Source organism: Varanus komodoensis, unplaced genomic scaffold (assembly GCF_004798865.1).
Source record: "Varanus komodoensis strain SLA01 unplaced genomic scaffold, ASM479886v1 scaffold6_1, whole genome shotgun sequence".
Lineage (NCBI taxonomy): Eukaryota > Metazoa > Chordata > Lepidosauria > Squamata > Varanidae > Varanus > Varanus komodoensis.
The window spans coordinates 3787222-3801833 of NW_025336345.1; the positions used below are offsets into that span (position 1 = coordinate 3787222).

The window sequence follows — 14612 nt, forward strand, 5'->3', positions numbered from 1 at the left end:
TAAGAATCATATAAAAGCCACAGGATCAATTTGGGGCAGTTGATTTTTTAAATATAAAGTTCCTTTTACTGGTGCACTATAAATACTTGGAGAAAGAAACCAATTCTACATACTGTCAAAGGATCTTTGGACATTGACAGAAAGGGCTATATATGTATATGATTTTGTATGAGTGTCTAAATAGGTGAAGCTCTCTCTGAACGGGGGTCATTGGAGGGACAAAATATGGCTTTAAATTTGATTACATTGCAGTGCTGTTGCTTACTATGTGAATTAGAATAAATGCTTGAACTAGAGAGAAGCAATACATTGATGTTCCTTATATTTTCCAGTTTCTTTATGTGTGAATGTGTTCCTATTGTTCTATGGGAAAAAATTATGTTTTTTTTTTTCCTTTCTCTCCCTCCCCACCATGCCCACCCTCCCTTCCCAAAAGATCACACAGTGACATCTGAGTGAAATCCATTGCAAAATTCATAAAGGAAGCATGCACCATTGCAGCATTGTCGCATGTCTAGAAAAAAGTCACATTGTCTTAAGGTAACAAAACAGTTCTTTTGTGCTTTTCAAATTTCTTTTTTTTTCTCCTTAGAATGTTAGTGATGATTGACAGTTCTGGTGCGCAGTACAATGTACAAGTGAAATGAATATGATTTGCATTGTTAAGGCATCCAATCTGCTGGTTTATATTTATGTGAAAGACAGAGAAATATACAAGCAGACAAGAAAGAAAGTATTTTCATTGATTTCTATGAAGTATCTCCCCATATTTAATGCACAAAAAATGCGTCACTCCAAAGGGGAGAGATTCCATGCATATTAATAGAGTAAAACAGCATTAGATTTTTTTATAAGCCTCAAAAGCAAAGGATACTTTTTAAATCTACGTAACTAAATGCTACAAGAATAATATGCTACTTTTTGCCATATATTGGGAAAAAACCTTCTTAACTTACAAATAATACAAAAATAGACAATGGCTTTTGAGTGAAAATAAAACAAAAATGGAAGCATGGTTTAAAACAATTACTAAAAAACCCTATAAATGAATTGTATTAAAATCACATTTAAACAGCTAATACACCTGTGAATGACCAAACAAATTAGCACTTTTCACATAGCAAACATACACAATAAAATAAACTGGGATGCTGCAGGGAAAAAGCAATGTACAAATTCCAAAGATAAATACATTATTTATATGGATATTTTACAAAATTCATCTTTAAAAAAAAGCTTTTTTTCTTTAATTCATTTTGCAAGCATGTGCAATCTTAAAGGTAGTGAGCTCATTCTGCAAAATATGCAATAATTCTTGTGTGTGTGTATGAGAGAGAGAGAGAGAGAGAGAGAGAGAGAGAGAGAGAGAGAGAGAGAGACTGAAAAACTGTCTTAAGACATTAAGTTGTATAAATAGAACAATAACTTTGGCCAAAAAAAGGGAAATGAAAAAAATCACCTGAAAAAAGAACTGCAGTATTCATAACTAGATACAAAATGCAAAGACGGAACAGATGAGGCTATGCATCCTTAAAGGTTTGTTGCATCTTTGCCTAAGAACACTTCCCAGTAATGAGAGCTAAATTCATTTGAAGGCTTATTTTGCAACTTTCCCCTCTCTGCCTCCCTCATCCTTCTTTTATATTTTGTTTTTCTATCAAAAACACCACTACCTGTGGCTTCAGAGATTATGTTGCAAAACAAAGTGGTTGACTGATACAAAAGCAATTGCAGTTCAAAACAGATTTGTCTTTTTGTGTTTAAGTGTGTGTGCATGTGTGTTTGTGTGTGTGTGTGTGCTTCTGGGACATTCTCGGGGATGGAGGGATGAATTCTGTCTTAACCCCTGAACAAAAAACAAAAAAAAAAAACCCCCACAAAAAACACAGGTGTATTTCAATCGAAGGTATGCAAAAATGTACTAAAATGGCTCACATTTGTGCCTTTATTTTGATCACATAGAATCCCAAGGTTTGTATATGTAGATGGAATTAAATTGTACTTAGGGAGACCACTCATTTGGAGCAAGTTTGATATAAGCTAAAGAGAAGAGAGCCATGCTAACCTAATCCTGCAGTTTTTAGCATTATATCCAGAGGCACTGGTTTCCAAGATAAAGGTGGGATATGCATGTCTTTAGCTACACTTTTACTACTTTACTGTCTTGCATTATTTACACACTCACCTAAGTTCAATGTTGCAAGAAAGGTCATGGGGAGGGTCTGAAGAAATTCTCCTGACTTCTGAAATGGAACCCTAACGCGTCTCTGTGTGTCTGTGTCAGAAATGCAAAACACTGGATGGGAACCGTTGCTGGACAGGAACTGCACATGAGCCAAGCCTTAACTGCTGCATCCAGTGCTTTGAAAGAAAGCACAGCTAACCGCCCCTGACTGGCACTTCTACTTCTGTTCCGTTCAAACTCATCTATAAGTTTGCCGCTTTACTTCCCTTCATTGCAGCTTTTCCTTTCTTTTTTCCTCTAAGCGGCTTTTAGCAAAGGTGCCTCTTCATTCCTTTATGATTTGTAAAAGACTAATGGTGAATGAATTAAAGCAAAAGCAAATAACGAGTGGATTTTCTTCAGGACACAAAATAAATCTCTCTCCCAAGCACTTGGGATGGACAGCTCAAATTAACACCTTGCAGTTGCAGACTCTGGGTGAATTTCAGCATTATTTTGCAAGGACAGTAATTTTTCCATCTTATTTTGTGTAAAAACTTTGCAGTTATTGAGAGATTCCTTTTTCCTTTAAAAAAAAAAGGCCTGAGTTAAAAGTTCCGCTCTGGGACTTATGTCAGACTTTGTTCTGAAGCAGAATCCAACTTCTTCCTTAGTTAATTCTTCAAGGCAATTCTTTCACATGGGGGGAACTATCATGCCAGATATAGCTGTGAAAAGGGATAAGGAAGGAGAGAAAGAAGAAGTAGTTAATTCACTTTGTGCAAGAGAACACTTGTTCCAAATATTTAGTAGCACTTCATTCATCTGAAGTTTGGACTTACACAGCATTTTAAGTGAAAGCTTGGGAATGAAATGTAATATCTGAAGCAATTCAGCTCCTCTAGAATCACCCGATTGGGAGGTGTAGCCCCAGAAAATTGAGTGCTTATGAGGACACACCTCGATACTGCGATTCTAAGCATATATATTACTCCTGTGCAAGCAAGTTAAAATGCTCAACAAAGATGAGTTTGTTAACTTCAATCAAAATTTGCTTAGGCTTTTGCAGCTGAGAACTAACACTGACAATCATTGAGCATATTGCAATATAAATTCTGTAAAGTGGAATTAAAATACTTTTATAATTTTGAAAAAAAAGTTTATTGCTCATTAAATATTCCATTCTGGTGTTGAAAATGCCTAGAGTGAGTTTTCCCCATTTATAACCTATGGATTGGGTGTCACTGAAAAAAGAAATAGTGGAAATTCCTTGTAAAGATGAAAGAGCAGTTGCAATGCATTTTGATCAGACAGAAAAACTCTTGACTGTAAGGAGCAGTACCTTATAGGAGTCACTAGCACAAGAGAGTCTGATCCAATTGCTGAATGCAAAGGTGAACTTATTGTCAAAGATGCAGAAGGAAAAGGTCTTTATTTGAATGTGCTTCAGAGACAAACAGGGACAATATTATAAAAGGCAAATACTTGCATGTCAAAACCAGATTGCAAAGCTGGGGACCATCCTACATCTGCCCAGATGCTGTGAGGATGGCCTTCTGAAACTCATGGTATTTCTCAGTACGTTTCTGTGTTGAAGAATGCTGTGGAAACTAATGGGACCGTGCATGTGGAGCTGCTGTGTGCAGTCCCAAGATGATCCGGCAATGCAGGACGGTATTTTCTATTCCAACTGGCAGCAGCTGTTCCAAGAGCTCCATTCTATGCAATCCATTCAGGGGGAGCTGCCAGGGACCAGAACTCTTCCATACAAAGCATGTGCTAAACCTCTGGGTTTTCCTGCTCCCTGCACATTCCTTAGTACTGAAGGCTCCAGGCCAGCACAGATTGGCTACTTATGCCCCAAACCCCAGAAGATGAACTCCCCACTCAGTTTGGGGAGTTGGTCTCAAACAATACCTGCCATTCCTACAGAAGCCTAACAGTTCTGCCCTAGAATCTGCCTTCTGCATGAGGAATGGACCTTCTGTGAGAGAGCAGGTCCCCTGAACAAGAAGGTCCTTCAGGTCAGTGTTGGGGGATCCCTCCCTTTGCAACCTACTCCATCCAGTTGCCTCCTGTGTTGAATTTCCAAGGGGCTGCAGAGGCTGCTGCAGGAAGGAGGGGGTAGGGAAGTCCACTTCCATCAGTGAAATCTGTGCGCCAGTGAAATCTGCGCCTGTGAAATCCGGACCACCCCTGACAGGGTCGTGGGAAAGCCCATGCCTCTGGCCCGCTAGTCCAGCATCTAGGAAATGCTTGTCCCAGTGTTGCTCCCACAGCCACTGATATTCAGAAAAGATACTCCTCCAAGCTAGGATATCCTATTTAGCTATCATCCATTTAAAACTTTTTTTACCCCACCTTGTCTCCCAGGTATTCTAGGTAGCTTGGAAAAAAAGTCAGCGATTCAAGGATTAAAAACATCCAGCTTCTCCTGAGGTTGTCTGGTCCACAATTCTTCCCCACCTCTTTTAGCCTGCCTAAGATTTATTTATTTGATTTACAGCCCATCTTTTTTTCTTTCAAGGCGCTCAAGGCGGCTTACATCATTCTCCTCCTGCTCTCAATCTTATTCCCATAACAAGAACCCTGTGAGGTAGGTTGGGCCAAGACTCTTTGACTGGCTCAAAGTCACCCTGTTGGCTCCAGGGCTGTCCTGAGTCCTGCTCCCGCACTCTTAACCTCTACACCACCCTGGTTCTCAAAAAAGATCTCCGTTCTTTTATATGCAGACAAAATAATTCCCTTGCCTCTTACTCATGTTGATCTAAAAAGGCAGTTAACTGAGCCTGGTGTGTATTGTAAAGAGGAACATCTAAAGATCAATTACTGAAAAGTCAGGATTATAGGAAATTGGAAAACAAATATCAGAAATTCCAATGGTCAATAGATAAGCAACTGACAGACCAATGCCAAAAATCTAAATATCTAGGAATTCATTTTGAAGACACACTTCCACGGAAGACTTATATGAATACAATGTTTTTCCTGTACTTAACAGAATTTTAAAGACTGGGATTCCAGATGCCAGAACTAATTCAGATTTTATTCTATTTCTTCACTCATTTCAGTCAGCCTACTCAGGATTTTTGAATGAAGTACATTATTCAATGGAGCAATATTCGTACATTCAAAATTTTCATGGAGGATTTGGATGTATAAAAATAACCTGGATATGGCTCATTATGGTTAACCTTATTTTCCTTAAGCTCAACAAGCCCTTCTGGCTATCAGTGTTCAAAAAATGCTGTGATGAATGGGTGACTTTAGATTTCTCTGGCACAGCATAGATGTTTTATGGAATAGCTGAGAGAGATCTTCCATATTAACTTTTTATTCTAAAAAATTTTATTCGGGTCTTAGTTTTAAGTTTCTGGATTGGGAGTCATTCAAAAACTAGCGCAGAAAAGATCAAATATTTTTTGTATGACATGGATCTGTGCTCTCAGTGATAGCATTAAATTCCTACGGAGATGCTCTGATCTAATAATAATTGAGTATTTATTTTTTCTAGTACTGTGTTTTATAGGTACTATATTTTAATACACGTATTTGCTAATGTAATTTGTTGTGTCACATATTTTCCTTAATTTTTTTGCCAAGAGCTTTGGTCTTAAGAAATGACCAAGTCTGACCTGACCTGACCTGACCTTCCAATTTACAATGCAACATGGAACAAAAAACAGCAGCAGGAAACAACTTTCAACAAATAGAGATCAATTAAAACAGCAAATTAAAATTACATACTGAATGCCTTCCTAAAAAGGAGTGACGTCTCAGTTTCTAGAAGGTCATAACTGATGATCACATAGAATTAAAGCCTCCGATAGATCTTTCCTCCGTGAAGATACCCAATTAGTTCAAATGCACTCTAAGCTAATGGCTGTCACAATTTGTGGTGGTGCGAAGTGCACTAGCAGTGCCTGGTGTGAAGAAGCTTTTTTCTGAATCTACTGCCGATTTATTTCAATGGGTGATCCAGATTTTGAAAGAGCAAGATAACTTCTCTCTGTCCATTTTGTCACCAGCATGTATATACAAACCTCTGTAATCTGTTTGATTTCAAGGTCTTGATTTTACCTCTCTCTCTCTCTCTCTCTCTCTTTTTTCGCAATGCACAGACACTTACATCCCCTTGATCTTGAATAAGCCAATTAGAAAATAGTTCAATCCAACCCACATATTCACCTTTAAGAAAGTTGTGCAAGGGAGTGACTCGTATCCCTTCAAATTCAAATTTGGTTCCTGTCCAGCTGCATGAAAAAGCTGCTGATGAAAATCTGGTGCAGTTAGAAGAGAGATGTGCAAACGAGGAATGTACGCATCCCCCGGCGGTGCGGTGACTTTGCAACTCAGCTACTGCTGTGAAGCTGCCACAGGAAACAGTCCTGCTGTGAGGCTAACCGATGAGATTGGAACTTGCAGAGATGACCACTGCTCTGCGGAATTCCTACCATGTGGAAGCAGATTCTCACCAGTAGCTCCACTAGTTTTAACATACTCCAAACACATACATTACATTCAAAAGGTGGTGTTTGTGACAGATAAATAAGCTTCCATGGAGCGCCCATGAGAGTTTGTTGCCCAAAACTGACATCCAGGGTGAAATCCAGTCAAAACACTTCTCTTTCAAATTAAGCCAGTTCACGACACACTGACTTCGACAGGGCTAACAGCCACGCATCCAGCTTAACTGAACTCTAGATCATGATATTTGTGCTTGCTGCTTAGGCAGATCTGCAAGCATAATCTAGGCACACTCCTCCAATGCAATGCCAAAACACGACCTATTCTAAGCAAATACATCATCACAGCTGGGAGTCATACGATTCATAGTGATGGTTGTGACAAGACCACCTCTTTAAAATGGCAGCTGTGTGGTTATTTCTAACAGGACATAAAATGAATGCTGGTCTTTAGATTGATGCAGTTCATGGGTACATGATTTAAAATCGAAACAGCCATCTCAAACATCTGGGCAAGCGATTTCTTGAGGAAGAATTCAGACCCATGACCAGTTCTAATTCATTGTGCCTTAATTACAGCTGCAATAATTTGATAAGAACCAAGCCAAAGTGAAAGACATGCAGAGTTAGGGAGGGCAGGAATTGGGAGGGGATGTTTTCTCCACAAACATCACCATATGTGCATGAATTACAAGACTAATCAGCAAGAGGAAGGCAGTTTAAGCAAATGGCAGTGACTAAATGACAGAAAACAAGAGAAGACAAGAATGCAAAATATTTGCAGTTGGAGCCCTGTTTCATAAGGATGTGACCTGTTCCAGGAACAAAACAGCCATGCCCCCCACAAGTAAACCTGGCACCCCTCTCCTTCTGCAGCATTCCTCAAAGGACACAGATAAAGTCTTGACAAACAAGCCTCTCTAATCTCAGTGAAACTGTGATCAGAGGAACATTTTGGAAGGAAAGATACATCTGAAAACAGACCAGAGGTTAAATGTTAAGCCCTTTACTATTTAAATTTTTGATCGTTTAAATAGTGAACAGCTGATAATAGCAACAAATATTGTTCTAGCCAGATGTTGGGCAGCTGTCACTATGTCAATGTTTTTGGGATGAACTATTTCCAAACTGGAAAATATTATTAGAAATTTTGGCACAGAAAAGAAATGAATCACTTGCGAGCAAGCTAACTTTTTTGAATGAAGCATTAACTTCTAAAAGCTTTTACCGTGGTATTTCCTAGTAGGGCTCTAAAAGGCCCCACCTCCCATCATTTCCAGAACTTTGTACTCCAGCAAAGGTGTGATGGAAATTGAGCTGTGGCACTTGTTGCTGGATAAAGTGCTCACACTTTTTTCTGCCTCTTCTTTTAAAATCTGTTGAGAATGGTGCTGGGATTGACACTAGCTGCTGACAAAGAATGGCTCCCATTAATATAATACAGAAAATAGTAGTCAATTTCTCTTCCATACAATGTCACTGGGAACCTTGCTATGTTACCAATGCCGGTCTTAACAGATGTTTAAAGCAACTGGCAGCCATCTGCTGAGTTGCTGGAGCTTGCCTTTGCTTAATTTTGTTTTGTTTTTAAAGGAGGGAAAGGTGGTTAAACTACCCAGTCACCTTATCAAACTATAAACATCCCCCATAGCTCAATGTTTCCCACCCCCACTTGAACATCCAGCTATGCTCCTGATTGTTTTGGTTTATCCACTACCTGTTTTTGGTTGCATAGCTGGAAGTGTGGCTTCTAGATCGAGAGAGGTATTACTACCACTCTATACGACTCTGGTGTACCCACAACTGGAGTGTTGTGTTCAGTTTTGGGCCCCTCATTACAGGAGGGATATAGCCAGGTTAGAGTCTATGTTTCTATGTTTCACCTGGCCAAACATTTGCATTGACCCTGTTTGAAAGATGCGGTTCCTTCATCTCAGCCTGCATATTCACTCAGAACATCTTCTAAGTATCTCTGCAGGGTACCTCCACAAATTGCGTCACATGTGGAAGCTGCGAAGGCCTTCTTGGAGGGGCACCAGGTTGCTGAACGCTCTTTGCACCAAGCCTGATGCCTAAGCTGTTGACTGTTCAGCACCAGGCAAAAAACATTTATTTCTCCATACCTGAAAAGGGTAATTCTGAGTAGATTTACATTCTACTACTTTCTTCTGCTGCTTTTAATACTATTATTGTATCATTATCTTTTATGCTGTTGTTGCCACATTGATTTACTTGATGCAAACTACCTCCTGCTTAGCAAATTTCTACTTGAAAGATGGGGCATCTATTGATTAAATAAATAATATTGGAAGGTAAGCTGTAATTTTTTTAAAAAAACACAAACAGTAATTTTTGTTAAGAAACAATTACAAAACTGAAGATTATGCTTTGAAGCACACCAAATGTTTCCACATGGCTACAGACTTAAATGTCATCTACCAGAACCATATCATGCAATCCCCCCCAGGCAGAAGCCCTTTTTATTCCAGACTGGTAAGGTCAGCCACACCGACAGCTACAGGCTACCAGGATGTGTTGGGTGTCATGAAAGGGCAGTATGGTATTAGTCTCAAATTTTAATATTATTGTACTTTTAATGCCAAGGAGAGAAGAAGGCACACGTGGGATTTCTTAATCTCAATTGTGTGTGAAAATGTTCAGCCTTTTCAAGCAGGGGCAAAAAATATCTAGGGATGTAGGTGTTCAGACAAGCCCTGCGACAACTTCCCCTCTTCTTGGTCTCTGAGCTCCCTGTGCAGAGCAGGGGCATCTGCATCGGTCCTTACCTGAAAATGGTGAGAAGCCCCCGAGTGATGGGAGCCCTGATGAAGCCAACTCTGTGCTCACACAGAGATTTGTCCCCTCGCTGAAGCGAATACAGTGGAAAACACTTCGGACTTTCTCCTTCAAGAGGGGAAGACCAAGACTGAGGAGGCAGGGACACAGATACTGGAAGCTGGAGCGGCCTTTGACTGCCATAACGTTTTTATCTATCTATCTATCTATCTATCTATCTATCTATCTATCTATCTATCTATCTGGAAGTGGCCCTTGTGAGCGCATTCATGTCCCCTCCTCACTCACATAGGAGCAGGCCGATCCCTGCCCAGGGTTTACGCTTTCACCACATCCATGCGTTAAAGAAAGGGACAGTTATGCTGACTGGGATGGCACAACACGGCAAACCATTGTGTGTAACTAGCTATGGTAGGTTACTGTGCCAGGTTTGTTCTGGGAGTTTGTTCTAGGAGTCTCACCAACCAGGCTGACTGACACCATCATGAGTCCGGGGAAGCAGTGAAGGAGCCATTTGGCAAGAGCACTCCCTGCCACTCCGCCTGTGTGCATCCACACCAAGTGACAGCTGCCCCAAGGGCCCCCATGGCACTTTTGAGCAACTGTCACAAGAATATGCTCTCCCCTTTCACTCATCACAGCTCCCCGCCCGTGTCCTCCTCCCCTTCCCCCTTTTGGAAACCACATTTTGTGATCCTTGAAGTGACAGCAAATGGCAGCGCCTGCGTAGTGCCCAAGAGGCACTGGAGGGGCTGTCAGTGGTTCATCACCTTTTCTTCCCCACACACCTGGATGTGAGCAAATATATATATGGGGGGGGGAGAGAATGATTTCCAGAGTTGCGGGCAAGTTCCTGCTGTCAAAGAGCAGCAAGGACCAGCCATGGGTACTGACCAAGAGACTCTGCAATTGGTGGCTTTGTGTTCCTTTGACAGTTGTGAAATGGAGAGCTGTCAAGAGAAAGCAAAGTCATGTGGAATCATTGCTTGTGAAAGGAGAGAACAACTTCCCCCTGCATTGCAGTAAGATCCTCGGGGTCTTTAATGTTTTCTCCATCGTTCCTACTGCTCTGTGCCCCGTTGTTTCACTTTCCTGAGTCTCTAGAAAAATGAAGAGCAGGAGGCCGCCTCCTTTCCATGACCACTGATTTTGACAGCTCCCAAAACAAAGACTTTTCTTTTTCCAACTTTCTGGCAAATCCCTGCATTTGTCCTTTGACAGGGAAATAAGCAGCAGTGATCCTGTCAGGAGCACCTTGGCTATTTCAGCAACCAACTCATCCTTGGTTATTGGCAGGGTGGCTTAGCATTTTGTGTAAATGTGCTCTCTATGATAAGAATATATCATACGATGCTGAAGAAAGCAGGAGGATTATTTTGATGGGTTTTTTAAATGTTGGGCCACATAACTAGACTTGCTTCATGCTTCCAAGGTCAAAGCCAAAGCTCAAGTAGCCCGCTTGCTTGTGGGTGCATTTAATCTCCTTTGTGGATCTGTGGCTGCACCTTGACAGCAGAAGGTTCAATTCCCGCCCCTTTCCTGGATCCTGTAAGACAGGGGTCCTCAATCTTTTTGAATAGGGGGTCAGTTGAAAGGCTGCAATGACCAGGTGAGAGTGCCTGGGGGCGCGGGCCGGTGAGGTGCCGTCAGGTGCGCACGAGGCAGCATCGAGCGCCTGCGGCAGTGGCTCGTTCGCTCAGAGATCTCCCAGCAAGTCCAAAACCATCTCCGAGTGAGCAAGCCACCACCTTCCCGCCCATGCTGCAAGGCAACGGCAAGCGCGCACGTATGGGAAGCAGGCAGCGGTGGCTTGCTCGCTCGGAGACCATCACCAAACGAGCAAGCCACCGCCTCCCCGCCCACGCAGCAAGCGCGCGCATGGGTGGTGAATGGTGACACAGGCCGGGTGGATGGCCATGGCGGGCCGGATCCGTCCCGTGGGCCATAGTCTGAGGACCCACGTTGTAAGACTTTCTAATTCAGCACCACAGGAAAACAGCAGCACCACCAGGGAAATGGGGGAAGTTTGGCATCCCCTAACAGGGATGTACTCCAATCCACTTTTGAATGGTTTGCAGGAGGTCCAAGCCCACACCAGACCTGCATGTATGAATGGTGTGTAACTGTTTCAGAGAAATTCCTGATGCCTACAAAGGTGCTTTGCTGACTGCAGAGTACTTATTCCAGTTTCCCCACCCTGATACCCACCATATAGGTCAGACTACAAATCCCAGCAGACCTGCCTAGAGGTGAATGCTTGGAGTTGTAGTCTAGCATACCTGGAAGGCAGCAGGTTGGGGAAGGCTTCCCTACCGCCTTATCTCATCCACCTGCATACGCACAGGTAGTCACCCTTCAAAATGCTTTCAAAGCAAAAGCTGTAGCACTTGGGGCCAGTCAGTGTGGAATGGCATTTACTCCAAGCACGCTTTCCTACTCTTTGCCATTTTATATTTTCTTTCCCTTAAAGGCTGAACTGCCATGTGATTTCTGATCTTTGAAAAAACAAATTCAGCTGCATGTTTTCATTGCATATGCACTGGGCAGTTTTAGTTACTGCCTACTCTAGAGTATCACGTGCCAGATCAATACAATAACTTAGTCAATTTGGGGATTCTTTTAAAAACAATATTAGGACATGCTGGTGGCCCAAGCTGTCAGATGGTGACAGTGTACTAGGGGTTTCGTGGGGTTTGGAACCCTTGATTTTAGGAAATGGGAAAGGGTACAGAGAATTAGGAAAAAGCTCCAATGACAATGCAGAACATAATCTTTGGCGCTCCTGCACCTCTTCCCATGTAGATATTCTTGACTGCCCTTTCTAATCCACCATAACCAAGCTATTAGATATATAGGAGCAACTGGCAGAAAATAAAAATGTTTTTGCAGATTTTCCATGCTGGCCATTTGTGGTAACTCTACAATAATTTTCTAAGCAAAGATGATTCCTCCTTTTAGGCAAGTTTAACATTTCTCAGTAGATAAATGGAAGAGACTGTGCCAGTGGAAGGGAAATGGCATAAAATACAGTACACAAGTAGGTTTTTCAAAGAACGGCTATCATTATTATTACTGAAGAAGCCTAATACTTTTGAATTAAATTACAAGTCAAAAGGCAGAATGACATTCTGAATATCTTCCTGCTTAAAAGGTTTCATATTTCCATTCTGCCAGGGCCTTATCATGCTACTTTTGTACTTTAAGTGCCTTGTGTAACGAGACCACCTAGGCTTTTTTCTTGGTTCAATGTGAAATTGATTCTGTAAAGGGAAATATCACCAGATTTTCTTCCCCCGGCAACGTGACAAAAGGAAGATTTTTTTAAAAATGGACACGAATGGGTTTTATTCTCTCTCTCTCTCTCTCTCTCTTTTTTTTTTTTTTGGTGAGGATGCTCTATCATAGAAGAAGAAAAAAGCAAATGTATACTTTATGTCTGACAAACCACACGGTTAAAAACTTTGGTTGATTTCTAAATGATATAAGCAAAACTTGATTGCTCTCAAAGCCCCAAGAGAAAGAAGTCACACGCCCCTTTCACACAGCAATTTATTTAAGCAATAACGCACAATAGGTCATGCATTTCTGAGCAGTTATTGCATGCCTTGGGTGGTGTAAAATGGCACAATGCTGAAGGCAAATATCTCTGTTAGCTCATTACAGAAGTTCTGCCGTGTCCTAAGGATGACCTACCTAGCTTAGCTTCACGCTTATATTAGAAGACAAGAGTGGCTACCAAAATTAGGATGAAAGCTGATTGTGAATATGCTGCCTGAGCATTTCAAAGGAGGATGTGACATGATCAGCAGTCTCCGCGAGGGATATGTGACAGCTACCCCCTTGTTTTTGTAGCAAAGGCTGCCTGCCTCCTGGCATTCATACCTGTGAGACTTATCCACCAGAGTAGATGGACACTTTTGCAAATCCAATCCGAATCTCTGTTGCATAAAAGATGAGTATGATCATCATTACGACTGTGTTTTACATTTTCCCATTCAGAAAACATAGAGAGCAGTATAAATCCATGCAGATTTGCATCACTCCTATGCATTGCATGAACATGTATAATTGTACGATACCTTGCAAATTAAGGCAAAGGTTACCATGTTGACCGTACGAAAAAATCTGAAATCCATCTTAGTGTAACAGGTGAACGAGAAAATGACCTCTCCCTCAGGAAAGATGTTACAGAATGTTACAAGATGTTACTTCATAAGCAAGCCAGCTTTTTCCCATCCCCTAACCCATGCCCCCACTCCCCAGAAAACCATATGTATGTGATTACACAATTATCATGCTCTGCTGATTGACCTAAGGAAGAATTTACACTAATATAGATTTGTGAGTGCAACTGTGAAATTTCCACTTCTGTGTTTGAGTCCAACAAAACTACTGCTGGTAATATTGCCACAGCTAGCTAGCTAGCTAGTTGTTTGTTTGCGTTTGTTTGTTAGTTAAGAGCTTTTCTATCCTTTCCCCTACAGAATGTCTCGGGGTGGCTTACAATAAATGGGCTGGTCCGATGGCAGTGGATCATTTCAATTTCAATCGATTGTTCACAGTCAGTTACAGATTGATTGTTTGCAGTCAGCTAAAAGTGGGTGGCCATTTTGCTCCCCCGGCACCGGGCACGGCCCTTGGAATCTTTCACCAGGGCAGGAGACAATGCCATTGCAGCTCTCCCCACCCGCACACGTCATTGCCCTGCCATTACTTCCCATCTGCGCTGTGGCAAGGACAAGTTCAGGTGTGCCTGAAGCCTCGGCTGCCTTCTCTCTTATTTCAGGGGGAAACTGAAAGAGCTGCAACTGCAGGCCAGGTTATCTGGTGGCTTCCCTAATGCGGGATGCTAAAGCAGGGCATACCTGTCCACAGGCCGGGCAAAGTTCACCTGTTGATCAAATATATTCTTCCAAATTGCGCCCATATTCAACCATTGAATTGCGCTGACACTTTCTGACAGCTATGTTTCTCCTTTTTATACTGACTTGTGCTGTTAGCAGAAGGAGGTCAGGACCTCTTTAGCCACTGGGAAATTTGTTGACAATGTAGAATGCTTTTTAATTTAAACTGTGAATCCAAACTACCAGGGGAAAAAAGTTAAAAACACGTTCACTTCTTTATTTTCTTTGGGTACAATCTTTCTAGTGCATCACCCACGCAAACTTCATTCATTCCAAGTGAGG

General features: G+C 41.7%; 1 protein-coding gene across 3 annotated transcripts in view; it reads right to left on the reverse strand.

Moving 5' to 3' along the window:
- Positions 1-548: 548 nt before the first annotated feature.
- The window catches only part of EBF1 (EBF transcription factor 1), a 409466-nt gene continuing 395402 nt past the window's right edge, over positions 549-14612 (reverse strand). For all 3 annotated transcript variants that reach the window (XM_044450986.1, XM_044450985.1, XM_044450984.1), the window contains exon 16: positions 549-2892. In XM_044450986.1, the coding sequence (XP_044306921.1) occupies positions 2861-2892 (32 nt within the window). In that variant the 3' untranslated portion in view covers positions 549-2860. The remainder of the gene's footprint in view (positions 2893-14612) is intronic.